Raw genomic sequence first — 19,306 nt, 5'->3', positions numbered from 1 at the left:
GTATTAGTCCAGGTGTGTTCCCACTCTAAGGCTGGGGGTACAAGTAAATCACCGTACAGGTACAGCTTGCTCTGACTTTCCTTAGTGGAGTCAAAAGGGGTTCTCTAATTCTCTTCAGCTGTGCTTGTACTGTAAATAAAAGTGCTAGACCCCTGGTCACTCATACTTGTTATTTACGTCACAGATGTTTTTGGACCACTTCAGCTAGCTTTCTCCACCCAAACCTGCTAGGGATGGCAGTAACTACTAGTAATGTGTATATGAGCCAGCCATAGCCATTTGGGCTTGGATTAATCCATCTTCCTTTTTAATCAAGCAATATAAGCTCAAGCTTAGGCTTCTTGGCAGTTAGGAAGAGCTTAAGATGGGGGAAGAATATAAATGCCCAAATGAAGGAGTATAGTTCTTTACAATTCTTACATGCCACCTGATAATAAGATGAGATTGACTCTCCCCTCAGAGTTACTTTAGGATCTCCAGAATAAGCTTCTTTAGGCAGATTTAGGGTGATCTGGTTTGCCTGGATAGCACCTAAAATTCTTGGCCTACTTGGCTGTGCACTTAACAAGCTATTGGAAGAAAAAGTCAAATTAATATTGAACCTGTACTAATGCCTGCAAGTGTGCAGAAATGCCTTTGAAACCTCTTGCTAAAGATAAAATATAGTTAAATGCTTCTGGTGTTGGATACCTCTACAGTTTATATTGCCCATTGCATGGTGTCTGATAAAAAGATTCACAAAGCTGAAGATCCATAGAAGCACACACACCACATTTTAAAAACTGTGCTGTAAATCAGATTTAGGGCGGAAAAAATAACACATTTCCTCTCACCAGCAGATACTGTGGCAACTACACTGATGGTTTAGGGTTAGCTTCATTTACTGGTAGCTTGTTGGCCACCCTCACGACCAGACTCGTGTGCCATCTCTGGTGAGCCCGCAGGTGTTAGCCTGGGCAGCTGGGGCACACGTAGGACACCACATGCCCACGCAGGTTCAGAAAAGTAACGGCTGCCAGGCACGCTCACGCAGACAGACAGCAGACTATCCACATGCCAGCAGGCAGGAGGTACTGGACATTCGGTCTAAGGTCACCCTGGAGGCCGCTCCTTCAGAGCTGTGCAACAACAGATGATAGACTCATGCGAGTGTGGGAATGCCTTTGTTTTATGAAAACAAAGTAGCATTTACAAGGGTATCTCACCTTTAGTGAGATACCTTTAAATGGAATACCTTGAGAGAAGCCAGACTCTTATCAAATATAACTCCCATATGTCCTTGGTAAAGGAATGCTTCTAGAAATAGATGTTTTCCATGAAAATGTCCTTAAATTTCAGGTCTATTTGCTCTTCAATTGATAAGTAGCTTAAAGAATTTCTAAATTCTGTTTGCCTGCAGGACTCTGTCACTAACCTCTCTAAATGACTACAGATTCCTTTAATCCCTGTATTATTTACTTTATAATTTCTTTTGTCATTCTGGTTTTCCATCTTCCTCTGAGAATAAGTGGGAGAGAGATCATCCCACACTGTTCAAGTATCATCCACACTTTAAAAAAAATCTAACCTAATGTACTAACATCGCATTCTGACTTACTTTTGTTTGAACTTCATCAAATTCCACCCCCAAATTCTTAACCTAGATATATATGACTACTCAGTCTTAGTAATTACCTTTTCTCCATCTTCCATCTTAATATTATTAGCAAGTATTCTTTTTGGCAGCCAACTTAAGCCATAATGACTCCAGTTAGTCAATGAAAGGCAAGAAAATGGGCCTCAGCAAGCATAATGAACTCTCATCTTGCCATTTCTCCCAATATTTTGTTAAAAGGTTTTAACCTAACCTGCACAACTTACAATTTACTTCTGCTCTGGTTATAAGGTCCCAGACTGCTATCTCCTCTTTCATTCTGGAGGAAGCTGGCACAACAGGGACGAAATATTTCTGATCCAGCATTTAAGAGGCCATAAAATTAAGTAGATAAATTACCATTCTATTCATCTGTACATCCTTAGGTTCAATTATTTTTTCTCATTGTGCTTACAGTTTTTGTTTATGTTTTGTTTTTTTTTTAAGAACACCATGTCTAATTAGGCATCTTGAGGAACTGCTTGTATTGTATTTTCCTCAGTGGTGTATGGCAATGTTCAAAATTGATGTGCGTGCTTTGACAGTGCTCAGACAGCCAATGCCTTCTAAGATAATCTTTCTCTGAAAACCTTCAATGAGGAGAGAATATCTTCTGTGGCTCACAAACCTCAGGACTCACCTCCATTTCATGTCAGTAGTACCCCAGATACATCGTCTCTTATAAACTGCAAAGACAAACTGAAATAAGGAAAGACACCAGAACATAAAATCACAATGACTCCATTCCCAGTTCTTTGGCACACATTCCTCCAGCCATGATTAAACTCATTGATTTTACCCAGATAGATATTGCCTAGGAAGCTACAAAAGCTTTTTTTTTTCCCTTACACTTCCACAACTCCACAAACATTATCAGGGTTTAAAGTCTAGATATAAAACAAAATACAGGCTTCTTCTTCAAAAAAAAAAAAAAAAAAAGTGTCTTCAACACAAACACTACATAATGACATATTTGCTGTAGAACAATCCTATATCGTTTTTAGGTGCTGTTCCATGGAAAAAAGAGTTACTGATACAAGTTTCAAAGGTGAGAGAACTCATCTTCAACATGTTTCAAATTTTTTTTTGCAAGTAGACAGAGCTCAATACTTCAAGACACAGGCAGAAATAATGCATATAGTCACCTGCTTTGTCACAAATGTCCCTAGTCAGCAGGAACCCTAAAGTATGTTGCACTGAAGTGGCATATTATAATCTTCTCATACAATAACATCTCCGAACTGGACTATCAAAAGTGAACTCAATTAAAGGTGAACAAGGTGAATCAAAGGTGAATCAAAGGTAAGCAGAACCCAGACTACAAGTTCATTCTGTCTGTACCCTGCTGAAGGTATAGACATACATGGCATGTCTTGCACCCGCAAAGGATTTGCAGTTCTCTGGGAACTCTTGGGAGCAGCTTTAGTAGGGTACCACGGTCACAAACTTCTAGGAGACACATGGCACCCATGTGAACAAGCACAGCCAGGCCCCAAAATCTACTCTGTACCAGGTCAAGTAAGAAGAGGTCAGCAATATTATCCAGAAAATTTTCCTGGAAGCTGAGTTGTCCGGCTTTAACTGCAGAATCCCGTATAAAGCATTTTATCCTCAAACAAGTAATATGCTCAAACAGTCCACAAGACAATAGAAAGGGGTGGCATTTGTTCTTGGGTTTTCTGATTCCTCCTGCTGATTTTACTGTCCTTTCCTAATCAATCACAGTTGCTTTGCTGCCTCTACATTTATGTACTTCTGCTACTGTTCTGCTATTGTAAATTAGCAGCAAGAGGGAAACCAATCATTCATAGAGCTCATGTCCAATAAACCAGGATAGTTCATCAGCCTACCCTTCATCCATCATAAATATCTATTACTTCAGTAATAACCTGTAAGATAGCTCTGCTCGCTGCCATTAGCTAATTATTCAAAGTGGAGAGAACTTAAAAACATCAGAAAGAATTATAATTAAGGGCTAATTTTCCTCACAGATCCTAACCCAGAGAGCAGGTGAAAGAACTGAGAGATGCAAGATGCTATTATGGAGGCCACGGTGTCTGTGATGGGCCAAGACCATATTCATGGTTATAAAACAGGTCCCAGTAAAGCCAGGAGATTAGAAGATGTTTTGGGTGCTGGAAGTCTGTATAACCCTGTTTTTTGAGACAGAAAGTCACCTTTACATGGGGACTAAGCATCACTTCTAGGAGGAAATCCCTGGGGGGCACAAGGCTTTACAGATTTTAATGCACCTGTTAATGCCATTTAAAAACATGGATTTTAGTAAAAGCTTAAAGAGTTCAAGCCACAAAATAACACCTGGGTTTTAGATAGCCTAAAGTTAATTCACATGTGAGATCTTGGGCTGATCTCTTAGTGGGATAATCTGTCTCAATCATGCTTAGGTTGTTTCTTGGGGACTATTAGTAGTGCAGGTATCTACGTGCAGTTTCTAGTTGCAAGAATATCTGAACTGTAAAGTGTTTTCTCATACCATGAGACCTATGAATTAATAAGTAGTACTATTAATTTAACTCTTATCAAGATATTCCTGATAGGACAATCTATTTTATCATCTAATGCCATACTAATGATTTCACTGCTTTTTTTAAGCAGTTACCTACTCCATATTTTTTCCGTACCTTTTTCTGTATTTTCCACTATGTTTTGCACTGTTAGTTCCTGGTCATGTCATTCGGTGTCTGTAAATTTACCTATCTTAGCAATGTGTGATATGTGTAGAAAACTACCAGGCAACTGCAGTGCTCTATAATGCACTTCTCTGACAAGAAGTAGAATGGGAAACTGTTACCTGGGAGTTTTGTTTAAATACAGAAGGACATGCTTAGAAATGCATTTACTGAAAGAGTAACAAGTCTGGCAAACTTGTTTTCTTTAAACTAACATTTTCAACTCAAAGCCTCATTAAAGGACAATGAAATTCTTCTAATTTCCTTTGCTAGCATTGCTGAGAACCAAGAGATTTATATGTAAACAGAAGTATCTGATTTTATATGCAAGCTCTCTCTCCTGCTCGAACCATTTAACAGTGGTATAAATTCTAGTTTTCAGTGACACTAGAACTTACTTCTTTAAAAGCTTGTTCAAGGCAGCAATATCCCCCTCAAGAGAAAGGGCTTTGTGAAAACATGCCCTTTGCAGGAGATACTTCTGTATCCCATAGCCTAGAAAATACACAGGAATGAACTCCTTCTGCTGGATGAAAGCAGAAGCGACCTGTCGGGGCTGGACTCCATCTTCCTCACTGCGCTGTGGCTCCGTGAGCTTCTGGGCTGTGGTGAAACCATGGGCAATGCTCTGAAGACACCTCCACACACAACCAAAAACCTCCACTGGCTTCAGCAGGACTACAGAGGCAGATTCCCCATGCAAAGGGATGTGTCAGCTGCTGTTTCATCTTCTTCCTCTAAAGCCAGAGACAACTTACTTCCTCAGCAAAGGCAAGTTACACTGCATGGGAACTGAGATGACAGAAATGCTGAGTATTTTTCTGACCATTCAAGGAAGGAGAAGGCACCATGAGGGAAGTGCTCTTCACCTTACAGATGAGATATCCCTGAAAAATCCCCTGAAAAAAAAAAAATACTGAAAATTTCAATAATCAAGAACATGAAGTGACAATAGCAGTGTTAGCTTCTGATTTTCAACAGAAGTCAAGCAAAGGAGCACTCACAGAAAGTATAAACCCCTTCACATACCCCTTCCATACATGGTTACTTGGAGCTCACTGCCACACAAAGCTTTTGAAGAACAAAGTAGCAATGCTCTTTGACAAGCTCCTTCATAGGCTAATAAATGCAGAGGCCTGAATAAAGAGATTTCTGATAGTCTGATGATAACTGAAAACTGTGTGGATAGGTTAGGAGAAGGATCAAACACAGATTTGCCTTGTTTGTTTGTTTGTTTGTTTGTTTGTTTTAACTCCACCTACTGCCCAGCGCTGGAGATAGGATACGTTCAACAGCTGAGGCATTAGTTGCACACAGTCTGCGCCCTCATCCTTTTCTTATCTTTCCAAATGAGAAAGCTGCATGAAAAAAAAAATGATGACATGATGAATTTGCAGAGAACAGCAAAGTCTATTCCTGTATGAGACCTTTCTGTAAACTCCTTAAAACAAATCTTTCATATGGGATTACAGCTTATTTTGGATCATTCTTTGACAGTAAAAGCGAAAATAATTTCAGTTAAATTAAAATGTTTAACCCTGGTACAATTCTACTGTCTTCTGAGACCTGGTTAACTTTAGTGCCACCAAAAGATCAAGCCAAATAATTTCCAAGATACTACCTTCTGTATGCAAACATTAAACTTGTTCAGTGCAAATCCTTATGCTGTTTCCAGCTAAAAGTAAAATAAGCAGGTGTCAGAATGAAAACACAGGATACGGACATCAAAATTACACCATCAATTTCTGCCACCAACTGAGTGCCATTTATTGTCATTTACCACACACAACTATCCAATATTAACTGCCAAACTGTTAAAATTTGTTTATGTTCTACACGATATGTTACCTAGACTAGTCCATTTACTACAGGTGTTATTATTCTGACTTGTGTATTGAATTTTACTACAGATATTATTATTCTGACTTAGTGCTTTCTCATCAGCAACTATTTACTTCTCTTGCTACTACTTAATGGAAGTCCTTATAACAGAGTATGCTACGGACATACAAAGCCTGCATTACATTTATCCATTAATAGCCTTTCACTTACTGATTCTGGAGGGTTTGCCCTCAAAAAGGTCCTGTTCAAAGACCATGCGTTTCTTATTTGAACAGCAGTTTTGCTGATTATTTACCTTTGGCGCAGAGTATATTCAAAATGACACATCCCTTACATATGTTTTGTTCACTGTGAGTTCAGTCTGTCATGGTGCCAAACACCATCAATTCCCCTTGCAACTATAATTTTCAGTACTTTTGAGTGGTTTAGAACCTCTCAGGATCCACTTTGAGAACATGATAAATAATTTTTGAAATATCCAGTCTGAAGATGAATATACTCCTTTGAGCACTTCATCATGTGGCCTCCAACAAAAATATTTTCCTCGCAGCCACATGGTTTGTTCTGACAGTTGAAACGTGCTCTGTGCAAGATGCTGGCTCTTTCTCAACTAAAACATGGTCCCAGTCCTGCAAAGTTTATTTCCAGGTACACTGTTTGTCTGTTGAATACAGTCTTTCCATGCAGTGGCAAGTAGCTCTCAGGTACTTTAATTCAAGCCTGTGCTGCACCACAACAGGTTTGGTTTTTTGTTTGTTTGTTCTTTCCCCACAACAGAGATTTTCCAAATTTAAAAGCATTTGGTGTTTTGTTACTAGGTAAGTTGTTTAGTGAACTAGTAATTTGTCTTTAAAAAGCTATCATTCACTGAAACACAGAGAAAAAAAAATTAACAGCATACTTTTGCAGTGTTGGACATGTCTGCAATATTTAACAAGCCAACAAACAAGGCATAGGGCAGTAATAGTGCATTCAAAATCCGAATGGAGATCTTAAACAGAATTAGGTATAGAAATGAACCCAAAATAACGAGACCAGCCCTGACTACCTGAAACCTGCTCTACTAGGACTCAGAACTCACAATCTCATTTGGCTAACTTCTGTGAATATTCAGCACAGTTTAACTTGCACACAACCACTACATTTGTCCAACCACCTTCTAGACTTGCAGCATCTAACTCTACAATTACAGAGAAATTTCAATAATGACCGCATAAACTACAAAATACCATCCCACGGTTGCTGTAGTGCCCAGCTGCTTCTTTCTTTAATTTTCATCAAGTCCTCTTGAAAAACTGCTTTCCAGTTTCAAGCAGCTCTCTCCTCTCCAAACTACATTTTTACAGACATTTACAGGACGGAAAATCTTTGCAAAGAAAGGGACAAATTCTGAATGTCTAAATCACTCCTTACCTGAATTTGAAGTCAATGGGGATTTTAGCTCAAAATTAATATACTTAACATAATCTAAGCAGGTAAGTGGAATAAACATCACTCTTAAAGGAAAATGGCATACACATAAATATTTAAACCAATTATTTCTGTAAATGCATTTTTCATATTTTCTCCAAGCCTAAGTCATCCTTTGTATATTTGAATTCATTTATAAATGGCCTATCATTAGCAGACATTGAACATTGAGGTATAAGCATTTTATCACAGTAGGGAGATTCATGAGCAGGCATAAATTTCACCCCTTAACAAGTAGAATATGCAATCTAATTTGCTCAACAATAATCAAATTTGTATAAATTCACAAAATGTATTCCATAGAGGACAAAACTTCAGTAGGTGAGATACATGTAAATAGGCAATTTTACATCTGAGTGAGAGAAACACACCGTGGCTCTAATAACAGCACAGGAATTACGGTATTTAGGCAGTCAGAGATGCTTTTCAGACCTACTTGAAAGAAACTCCAAGGACCCAATCCCGCAGCTCTTACTGGGGTCCTTTGCCTTTCGGTGGGAGGTTTGTTTTCCGTGAGTAAGAAACACAGCGGGTGGCCCCATTTTGCTTCAAATTCAGATAATGACTCACACTATATATTTTATGAGCAGGACCCAAGCTGCTGTTTTAAACAGATTCAATCTCGCATGACTATGCTCGGAAACTTTTTCAAGATGATAAGTGACCATGAAGGAGCAGCCTGACTGCTTTATGGGGATTATACGGAGATCCCAGTTTAGACACCGCTCGCATGTCAGATGTTCTTCTTTTTAAATAGGTTTTGTGCTTGAGATTGATCCAGGATTGATACTAACAGAAACTAAATTCCTCTATCAGCAACATATTTATAGTAATGCCAATTTCCATCTACTCTCCTGTCAACACCCCTGACTGAGTTGGAGAGATGCCTCTCCTTGGAGGTAAATGGAGAGGAAACGCGATACATCCTCTGCCTGCTGGGCTGCCACCAGGAGTGAAATGTGATAGTGATGGGGGCATCTCTTGCCCCAGCGAAATAACCCATCTCCCATGGGCAACCTAGCAGCTGTCACCTGGTAAAAAATGTTAGTCACTTCCTGTATTTGCCTTAAAAAACACCCAGGGGTAGTCACCTTCCCCATATCCTCCCAAGCTCCAAATTCTCCTGAAAACTTAGCCATTCCCTAGCAGAACATGCATAGTGCAGAGCCACGGGGGGAAGCCATCAGGATGGCATCTCACCATTACAGGCCCTGTGGTCTCAAGCAATGTTTAACTCTTTCTGAGAAAGTGTTCCTTTAGTCCCACACTTTGAGAAGTCCTCTGTGTGTGACGAGCTGGAGTGGCTGAGTTAGGTGGGAGTAATTACACCCGCAAGTGAGGCCCGGGGAACCTAACATGCTGGAAATATTTTCGTGCTGGGCAGGACACTGAAGGTACACGGGGCTTCATCGCTTTATACGTTATTAAACTCCAAGAAGAAGACAAAAAAGTCAGTCAGTGCCAGCAAAGCCACACCTACGGTTCCTCAAAGTTTTCCTCCTTATGAAGAAACGCAAAGAGGTAAGCAACTGTAGTGCTCACAGGCTGCTCCTCTTTCCAGGATCTGGGATCTGAAACACTGCATTCAGCCAGACGCATTTCCACGACAGACAAAACAAAGCCTCCTGCCCCAACCCTGCCGGAGCTCTGACACCTCCCACGGGGCTCCCCATCCTTCCTGCCCCTCTCGCCCTGGCTCCAGACCCTGCTCTGTGCCGGGAACCCCCCCGGGGACAGCAGGGGAGCCCCGGAGGAGGTCAGCACAGGGGGGAGAGGGCTGCAGCCAGCTGCGGGGTGGAAATGCCAAGCAGAGAACACCTGGAAATCCGTTTCTGGAAAGAGACCGGCTGTTGTGAGGGACCCATACAGAAATAAATAAATAAACAAACAAATAAATAAATAAATAAACGGCATCAGGCCGCAAATAACTGAACGAACTGAAATCTCAGCTGCCTAACCTACCCGCTTCTCCCCTCGGCTGGCTCAGCAGCCGCTGCTCGCCCGTGTTTGCAGCCTTTTGGAGTGCGAAGAGCCCCGCCGATCCTAAAAAGTTTTGCGGGCGAAGGAGAGGGGCGGTGGCAGGAAGGGGAGCCTCCCGGGGGCGTCGCGGCCGAGTCGCCCCGCTCTGCTGAGGGCACCTCACAGCAGCTGGAGGTGATTTGTCCCCGGTACCCCAAGACCCCCTTGCCCGGCCCAGCCTCTGCGAGCAGTCGCCGTTCAGCGCTGCCCGGGGCCGGGATCTGGGGACCAGGAGTCTCCTCCTCCGGGGGGGGCGATGGGAGAGCGGCTGGACGGGGGCACCGCGACACCGGCCAGAGGGCACCATCCCCGACACCTCCGGGGCCGCCTCTCGGCTTCAGGTGCAGTTTCCCAGCAGCCCACCCTTTTGGGGGCCTGGGGGTGTAGAGGGGGAGTGTGACGCCTCTCCACACCCCCCCCCCCCCCCCCCCCGGGGCTACGAACTGAAAGGTCTAGAAACCACCTCCGCCCCCAAAACCCTTCCCAGGAGCATCAGCATCGCCTCTCGCTCAGGGCACGGCGGCGCTGGTGCGGGCCTCCCCCGGAGGGCGGCAGCGGGCTCCGTTCCCCCCCACCCCGAAGCCCCCCACGGCGGTCACGGCCCCTCCGAGCATGGCCGGGGCCGGGTAGGGGCAGGCGCCGTCGTGGGGGGTGCGAGGCTGCCCTTACCCGGAGCGGGGGGCACAGAGCCTGGAAGTTGCCCTCGGCCCTGCGGGGGGGCGTCTCGGTGCAGAGGGAAGGGGCAAGGGAAGCCGGGGGCGGCCTGCGGGAGGCTGCGGCCGCTCCCCAGCCCCCAGCGGGGCATTTCGGCTTCTTTGGTATGCTGAGAAGTGGCTGCTCTTTGCTGCAGCGCCGGGGAGGGAAGGGGGGAGCCGAGCTGGCAAAGCAGGAGCGGGGAGAAGTGGGGGGGCACAAAAAATCCGCCGAGGTGCCCACCGCGACTCCCCGCACCTTTGCGAGCAGGGCAAAGCGGGGTCCGGCCCCCGGCTGGCCGGGGAGCAGAGGGGTGCTGGCTGCCGGGGCTGCTGCTTGGCGGTGTTGGGGTGTCAGAGAGGCGAGGAGAGCCTATGATCTACTACACTGCAGTGCCGGCGTCAGGAGCCTCCTGCTCGGGAGCTGCCACTGCAGGGCAGCCGGCACACGCACACGCAGAGCATCCCTCCCCACGCAGCCCGGGCTCCGGCAGCTCTCGCCTCCCCCGGCACGAAGTGCTTGCAGACAACCCGCCGGCCGGGGGAGCGAGCAGGGAGGAAAAGGGGGGGGACCGGGGCTCGGTGGGGGGTTAGGCAAGGAGGGCCGGTATTTCCCCGAAAAGCCTCCCTCCGAGCCGGACGCCCGGAGCCGGAGGGATGCAACAGCGGCAGCCGTGACCCCCCGCCCCCCCGGGGCCGGGTGGCCCGGGGCACCCGCATTTACATTTCTTATGTAATGCACCGCAAGTTTCCCCGTCGGAGCCGGGCTGAAGGGAAGCGCATGATGCCGGCAGCGAGGCAGAAATGGAGAAGCACGGCACGGCCCCCGGCGGGTGTGCACGGAGGGGGCATCCCGGAGGAGGCGCAGCCACGCCGGCCGTGCTGCTGCCGCTCGCCTCGGCTGCCGTCTAGGGCACAAACCCCGGGCAAGCGGCCACCCCCGGTCCGTGCCCCCCACACACGCCCCCTCCACATCCCTGGCTTGAAGTCCCGGTGGAGGGGGGGGAGGCGATTAACGCCCCCCCCCCCCCCTTCCCCATCCGGGGGCGGGGGGTGCCGGGCTCGGCTTGGGCAAAGCCGGACGAGGAGAGTGGGTGTGGAGGGGGCGACTTATGGCGAGCTGAGCACGAAGTGCGGGGCAGGACCGGAGCCCCGGGGCCGCTCGCCCACCGCAGCGGGGCCGGCTCGCACGGGCACGGCGGGGCCGCGCTGCTCGGCCCCGCAGCGGGCGCCCCGCAGGGGCAGTGCCCGGGGGGCTCGCCCCCGGGAGCCGGGAGGGTGGGCGCTACCGGCCGCCCCTCGGAAAGGGCAGCGAGAACAAAGTTTCCTCCTCGGAAATAGCGCACGGCAACTAGGAGATGCGGACCGGGCTATAGGGTCGCCTTGGATTATCTTTTTCCTCCGTGGTGACAGGGGCTGAAGCTAATCCGTGCTGCTCCTTGCTTATTCATACACGTATGCACATGCATGTCCGTGCCGGCCTCGTTATATTTCCCCCTTCTCCCCTCAGCAGGATTGCAGATCTACCTCGGCGAGCAACAGACAGGGTAGCATAAAAGAAAAACAACGCAGTGCAATGGATTGCTTACCAGTTTGGTTCTTGTTTTTCTTAAGACTCTTGCCACAAAGACACTGCAGCATATGCGATCCTTTGCTGAAAATGTTCCAAAGAAACCACATTGATTTGGGCGAAAAGCAATCCAGCAGCTTATACACCCTGAGAAAGAAGAGATCCTTGTGGTTGCATAATAATAAATTGAGACCAGTTCTCCTGAAGAGGGGCACCAGTTTTATCATAGAAAAAATGATTATATTCCGATCTTCTCCCAGTTTTTTTTTTTTTTTTCCTCACGTGGTATATTTCTTTGAGACTTTTCAATGGATGCTTTTTTCAGCCAGGCTGAATGGTTATTCCCCCTAGATCAACATTGGATTATAACCAAAAGCGTGGAAAGAGAGAGAGGGAGAGGGAAAAAATAAATAATAAAAATAAGAAAAATCCCCTTTTTCAGCGCGAAGCCAAACGAAAAGTAAGGTAGCGAAATCCCAGCCGAGGCCAAACCCTCACCGGAGACGCCGGCAAAACGCGGCGGAGAGATCCCCGAGGAGAAAACCATAGCCTGGCACTTGACTGCTAGGAGGATGGGTGGATCCGCAGAACAAAAGCCACGGCAGGATCCATCCTACTGAGCGCCTGCCATTGTGCGGCCCCGCGGCGGGAGAGCGCACCGCCGGCCCCCGGCGAAGCCCGGCTTCTTCTTCGGGCGGAGACACCGCCTGCCGCCCTTCTCCGGGCGCCGACCCCGCCCGCAGCCCCCTCCCCGCCGCCCCCCGGCCCCGCTGGAGGCCGCCGCCGCCGCCGCCCCCCGCCCGCCCGCCGCAGCCTCGGCGCCCAGTCGCCGCCGGGCGCCCGGGGAGGAGGAGCCGCGCTGCCCCCCCGGCCCGCAGCGCCGGCACGTACCCACGTGCGGCAGGGATGGGGGCGAGGGGTCTCCGCCAGGGGTGCCGGGCACCCCGGGGGTGGGTGGGCTTTGTCCCCCCCCCGGGTGGGGTCGTGGTGCTGGGGTTGGGGTGGTAGGGGTGGTTGGCACAGCCGGCAGCATAAATGGGGGTTGGTGGGGGTTGGATGTGGGAGGGGTGATGGGGGGGTTGGGGGTTGCCCCCAAAGGGGAAGGTGCTGTTTTGTGTTAGGGCGGTGCACGGTGGAGGCCTGGGACACTACTGGCTGGCTCAAGCACCACAAACACCCACAAAGGCAATGCAAAAATAACCCCACAAAGCACCCATTGCTCAGACGAGTTGACAGGCCCACAGACAGACAGACAGACAGGCCAGGTCCTGAGCAGTGCCACTCACTGTAGTCCAATGCAGGGAGCCCCCCAACACTTTCATGGGTGTGGTTGCACCCATGCATGGCAGCGGTGGCACTGGGAGGGCTGGAGGTTGATGCCTGTGTTCTCCCTCTCCTCTCTGGAAGCTGATGCCCGTGTTCTCCCTCTTCCCTCTGGATGCTCTGCTGGACTGCGTGGATAGTAGAAGGTATTGGAAATATGGGACAGAGAGCGTGAAACAATGAGGGAAAAGACAATGAGGTAGCAGTAGAAGGGAGCTGCTGAAAGGATGAAGGTGGAAGAAAACAGGTAATAGAAGTGGGAGAGTGAACAGCTCTCTCTCCTGCTCTTCTGTTGCCAAAACATCTGATCACCTTCTTGATCATCTTTACCTCTTTGGACAAAGGTCCTGTCGTTGACCATTTACTTTTCCCCATATTGGAAAAGAGAACTCCCAGGACGCTGTTTTCACCTCTGACATTTCTATTTGTATTTGCCTTTGTTCAGACATGGTCAGAGCTTGGTGTTTTCTCCTGAGGCCATGGAAGCTGCCATTGCTCCAGGAAGTGTAAGAATAAAGTGTGTAAAAACTCAGGGGGTTCTCTGTGGGCTTGTCCTCCCCCATGAAGATGTCTGTCTGTCTGGCTACCAATATTTGGGAACTCTGACTGTTAACACCAACAAAAGTGCCGAAAACTGAAAATTTCCAGTAGCTGTCGTTTCAGGGAGATTCTGGATTTATGCGTATAGATGAATTGCTTGGTTGTGAGATCCCTATCTACGTAATATTTAAATGTCATTACCCTGTTTTATTGAGATGAAGAATAACACACAGAAACGAAGTGCCATATTGTGAGAAGCAACCCATGGAACCTGCAGAGCATTATATGTACAGGAAGGTATCTACCTGTAGGCACCCAAGTTTGCAAGAAGGAAAAAAAGCAAAACTCAGTGGATAAAATTTAGGAAAAGGTAGAAAGAAAGTGAGGCAAAGGTCACAGAAGAAGTTAATGCTGAGAAGCGTCTCAGTCCCTTTCCCCATCCCCATGGCCATGCTGCCTGTTGAACTAATGAACAACATTAATGACAGCAGCGTGTCGGAGTTACACAGGCTGCTGGGAAGACGATCTGGCTCGGCCACCTTGCCGCCAGCTGGCTGGGAGTTCATAGCAGCCCTAGTGCTATTCATGGTAGCTCATATGTCACTGCTCCCTGCAAACATAAAATTGATCTAGAGTCTTCCCAAAAATATCAGAGATCCCCGTCTATCTTTCGCTGACCACCAGAGCCAACATTATATAGCTGGGAACAGTCTGTGATCTGTGAAAAACAATAAGTCATTGACAAGCTTTCCACCCCAGTAATTGGTTTATGTACCTCCTCCAGGCTAGCATGTAACTCCCTATTTCTAAATGAAAGTAAAACTTCTCTTTAGCAACTCACCATCATTCAGGTGTCAGGATCTGTGACAGCAGAGACAAAGGGGTCTCGTTCTGGAGATTATACTTTATTTAAGGCTTACTGGAGTTAGGACAGAACCAGGAGCTCTGTACCTCATTCACCTTGTGAATCCAATAACCTAATGCCTTTGAGGAGATCCCCAAAACAGGGCAAGTATGTGGGGGAATACCCGAGCAAGAACGGGATTTGTTCAGAATTCCTCTTTATGCAAAGTCTAAGTCATGGAAAGATTAGCCTTTTGAAAGAAGAGTTGACCTGATGTGAAGAAAACAGAGGAAGTCTTTTATTCTTAGCTGAAACATGTATAAGAACCTTGAAAAGTCTAAAACATTTACTCAGACCTGTTTAGTCTAAGTATAAATTATCCTTTTCAACACTTCAATTAATTTATAAATGGCCTATCATTAACTGGCACTGAACTGGGTGTAAGCATTTCATCACAGAAGGAAGATTCATGAGCAAAAATAAATTTCATACTTTACTGCATACAATGGGCAAGCAATCAAAAAAAAAAAAATGAAACTGGACAAAAGCATTCCCTCAAAGGTTCTAATCTGCCTTAAGGACCATGGAATAAGGGACTTTACATGAAAATAGATATATGCATAAAAGATGTGCAGACCCGTGGAAGAAAATTTCATCTACAAGTCAAGAGAAGTGAAAATCAGCATGAGGTATTTGGTCAGATCTTTTTCCACGGATTTCAGGTTCCCTTCTGGGGGAAATGGAGAAAGCAGAGAAAGCAGTAGTGAAATATTCTGAGCACTCAGGCTGTATAGAGAAAAATTCTGATTGATAGAGACTATTGCAGGTTGAGGAGAGAAGAAAAACATAACAAAACGAAAGGTCCCTTGATTTTACAGCATACCACCAAGACTTCCTGTCTTCTGGATGAGAGAAAAGTCTCTCTTTGAGAATAGCGACAGTTTTCGCAGGATGTCAAGGCAAACTTACCATATGCGCAGCTTATATGTTAATGGGGCTGAAGACAGAATAACTCCCTCAACCCAAAGCTTCTGTATACATTGATTCCAAGAGTAAGTTAGAAGAAAAAAAAAAGAAGAAAAAAAAAAAAAGCTTTTTAAAAATCTGCTGCAAACTCCTTGGTCTTCAAAATTACACAGCTTGTGTTATTTTCATATAGTCTAGAAAATACTAGGACAGTAGCTATCATTTAATGAAATTGAGCCTGTAGAACAAGGCATCTAGAAGTTTGTCTGTGAGCTAGATGCTTTTACTCCATTATAGTCCATGGAGATCTAGAACTCAATTTGGGTGCTGAAACTTAGACATCAAGTGCCGTTTGACTCTTCCTAAGATATTTTGCAACATCAGGCATGGCAGATATGATGCTGTATCTATGGGAGACTTAGGGCTTTCTGTACCTGCAGGTGGAGGCCACACACTATCCTAGAGCATCTCAAAGGACCAGTGATGGTTATCCATGCATAGCCAACTGTACAGAGCTCCTAAATCTCAGTTGATTACAATGGAGCTTAGGTACTCAGCTCACAGGTTTACATGTATACAGATACCTCATCTGAGGTGTCTTATCCACAAGCTGTGTCCCTAACTAAAAGTTTACAACTATAGGCTATTACCACCCTTGGGTACAGCTGGTTCTAAAATCCTCTTCATCTCTTTTTCTTCTGTGCTGGGAGTAGAGTCTAGAGGAGTAGATGAGGCTGAACTCTTCGTCATATTTCCTGGTAGATTTTTGCACTATTCAATGAGAGAAAATCAGAAAGAAGTGCCCAAGTATTAAGAGCAATGGAGATAAAGGGATACAGTCTTTTTGGAAATTTCTACTTTGCTCCTAGTTGTAAAGGGAAGAAGGAGGGATTGTCATTCTCTACAATTTACCATATGGGCACACACACTGACGGAATGAAAGGAGTGAGCTTGAATACTGGATGATCTTACAAATTAGAACATGTTCGTTCACCAGTTCCAGCCCAGTGCCAAATTCTTTAGGACAGTAAGGGTGACAGCTCTTATCTGAGAAAGAAAGGGAGACAACAGGGAATAGACTCTATCTCACAAGCAGATGCTAGTCAAATCTGTAATTACGTATGTACAAAAAGAGGTTGCCAAACATCAGGATTTACCTGTTGTTCCAACACGATGCAAGAGAATTCCTGAGGGAACTCTTGTGAATGGTGCTAAAAACTGGTGCTGCAATGGTGCCCTGTGCTGGTGGTGCCTTATTGAGCTGCATGGGTAAAGGTGAACATTCTTTGACATCCTGGGATTGTTTTAGGTTGCTAGCATAAGTGGATGTTTTCTTGTACATGAATGGTGCCCTTCACTATCTGTTTCTCTCCAACCAGCCTGGTATTTCATGATGGCATCTCATACGTGGGAAAGAAGGAAGTAACTGAATGGAGGGGAAAGGACCCTTGCACTACCTGCTCAGCAGGGGCCTAAACAGGTCCCGATGTTCAGGAGGAGTAATTGTGGGAGGAATCCTACTGTCTCCACACAGCATGGTAAGATTTTGTGAGAGAGTAATGGGGTTGTGGGTGGGATGTGAGCATGATGCGGACTGAGTGCTACATAACATGGTCTGACACTCCAAAAAAAACCTAATCTGTTACCCTATTTTGGACTGGAATTACAATGAAATGCTTTACAGGGAGGTGCCAAGATTGCTTTACTGAGCAATTTGTTATTATTACTCTAGTAATGCCAAAGAGCTTTAGTCATGGATCAAGACCTTGGCATACTGGGCCCCGTAAAACTCAATCAAAGACTATGCCTGGACTAAATCAGTGTTTTCAAGAAACAATAAGAAACCTAGCTTGGAGGAAACACCCAGATTGGGGTGGTTCGGATGTTGTCACATGTTAGACAGTATTTAATTCATTATTCAAAGTAAGAGATGTTCACAGAAGCACAGAAGTGCTCCTGCATGTCTTAACTGTGAACAAAGAAATGCTCCTGCATGTCTTAACTGTGAACAACTCCCCTGATAAAAGTGAGGTCCAATGAAGGTAAACACGTCCATCAGTCCATCAGGATATGTACCACCTCAGCCTTTTCGAGGGGAGAAGCGAAATGCAGATCATCTGGCAGAGCACAGAGTCCAGCAAAGGGGATGACATGTGATGCAGGAAGATCCTGTGTAGGTTTGCATGTGGGATTTGTCTTCAGAAGGCCTGTTAAAGTTCCCTCCATCACCCTTGTGCCAGGCATACCCGAGCAGGCTGTTACGGCCATACTCACCTCTGTCTAACCTGCAGCAATCAGATGACGGTGACCACTTTTAAGGCACTTAGCAGGGGTTAGAGAGTAGTGTGACAGGTGAGAGATTTACAGATTGAGCTTTTGTGCCTGCAGCCACCACTAGTACTGGCTCCAGGCAGCTTCAGCACAAAGCGTGGCTCAACTCACCAACACTTTGGAGAGAGGAGCCCTGGCTACTCCATGGTGGACAAGTAGCTGTAAAGCACTGTGGTTGTGACAGGGGACTGGGAACATCCCTTACTGAATTAAGAGGCTAAAACTGCAATGATGTCCTCTGTGGGTGCACAAGTCAGTCACTGCAGAGACCATGATCCGTAGCAAATGTGAGATTGTTGTTGTCGTACAAACAAAATACAGCCATGGGTACTAGAGCAGAAGGGATTCATTTTTAAACAAACCTGGTCCCAGCATTGATTTCAAATGCAGATTGTGCCTCTTTTCTTTCCCTTCAATAATAGAAGTTTCATAAAGTGCAAGACCATGTAGTACAGGGTAAAGGGTAGTAATTTCAGAAATATAAAAACATTGAAGAAGCAAGGCTCTTGCAGTTAAACAGATACACTGAAAGAAAGGTCTCAAGGACTTAAGGGCAATGGCATTGGAAGAGCAATTAACTGTGAATCTAAGCAAATATTGCAGATTTTAGGACAGAGGAAGCATTTAAAAACAGCTTAGTCTAAGTTGTTTAGGTGATACAATGGTTTGGTGTCTGTAGTTGCCTGATTTAATTTCAGATATGTGTAATTGCTATGAAGACCAACTAGTGAAACTTCTATAGTTCTTAAACAGCAAAATATTTCTGTTACAGCTCTGTGGATAAATTAAAAATGGTGTCAGGGAAGGACAGCAAAATACTCCAAGTGGTTTAAGTGGAACAAAATAATTCTGCTTCAGCAGAGCTTCTGAAAAGCTTTTACATTTGTGTCTCAGTTTTATATTTATTGTATTTGAAAGATGTGAAGAAATCAAACTATTAGCTAAAGAAGATAATGTAGTGTTTTGTGGCCTGAGCAATAGGAGGAGCAAAGTATCTGAAAGATCCCTGGAATAAAAAAACAGCAAACGCTGATGAAAGCATAAATAAAACATGATACCTTATACTTCGTGCTATGATCCAACAAGAAAGCATAAAATATATGTTGATCTAAATGAGAGTGTAATTGATACAGAAAGCAGACTCGGTTCCTGACAAGATAAAGAGAAGTACAGTGGTGACAAGACTGAACACATGTTTGCAGACTGTTTATATTTGTCTTGGTGCCATTTAGCAGAGCACCCTAATGCAGCAGCTGCACCAATTAAAGTGGTGGGCAAAAAAGGTGGTGCAGTAGGCTGCCAAGCTGTTTAAACAGATAGCAGTGAAATGTGCAGCACTGTCAGCATTAGGACAGATCACCAAAGAGATGAAATTTGTTTGCCACC

The 19,306-nt window shown here is 45.7% G+C and overlaps 1 protein-coding gene across 4 annotated transcripts in view; it reads right to left on the bottom strand.

Moving 5' to 3' along the window:
• The window catches only part of FGF14 (fibroblast growth factor 14), a 409,622-nt gene extending 396,978 nt beyond the window's left edge, over nt 1-12,644 (bottom strand). The window contains exons 1-2 of one of the 4 annotated variants that reach the window (XM_048072732.2): nt 12,415-12,643; nt 11,936-12,263 (exon numbers count right to left, since the gene is read on the bottom strand). In XM_048072732.2, coding sequence (XP_047928689.1) covers nt 11,936-12,143 — 208 coding nt within the window. In that variant the 5' untranslated portion in view covers nt 12,144-12,263; nt 12,415-12,643. Of the gene's footprint in view, nt 1-11,935 lie in introns of all 4 variants that reach the window. The other 3 variants (XM_048072734.2, XM_048072731.2, XM_048072737.2) reach the window with 3 other exon arrangements.
• Between the last annotated feature and the right edge of the window lie 6,662 nt (nt 12,645-19,306).

Source organism: Anser cygnoides, chromosome 1 (genome assembly GCF_040182565.1).
Source record: "Anser cygnoides isolate HZ-2024a breed goose chromosome 1, Taihu_goose_T2T_genome, whole genome shotgun sequence".
NCBI classification, from domain to species: domain Eukaryota; kingdom Metazoa; phylum Chordata; class Aves; order Anseriformes; family Anatidae; genus Anser; species Anser cygnoides.
Note: the sequence above shows the minus strand (reverse complement) of the source record. Positions and strands in the feature narration are given on the sequence as shown.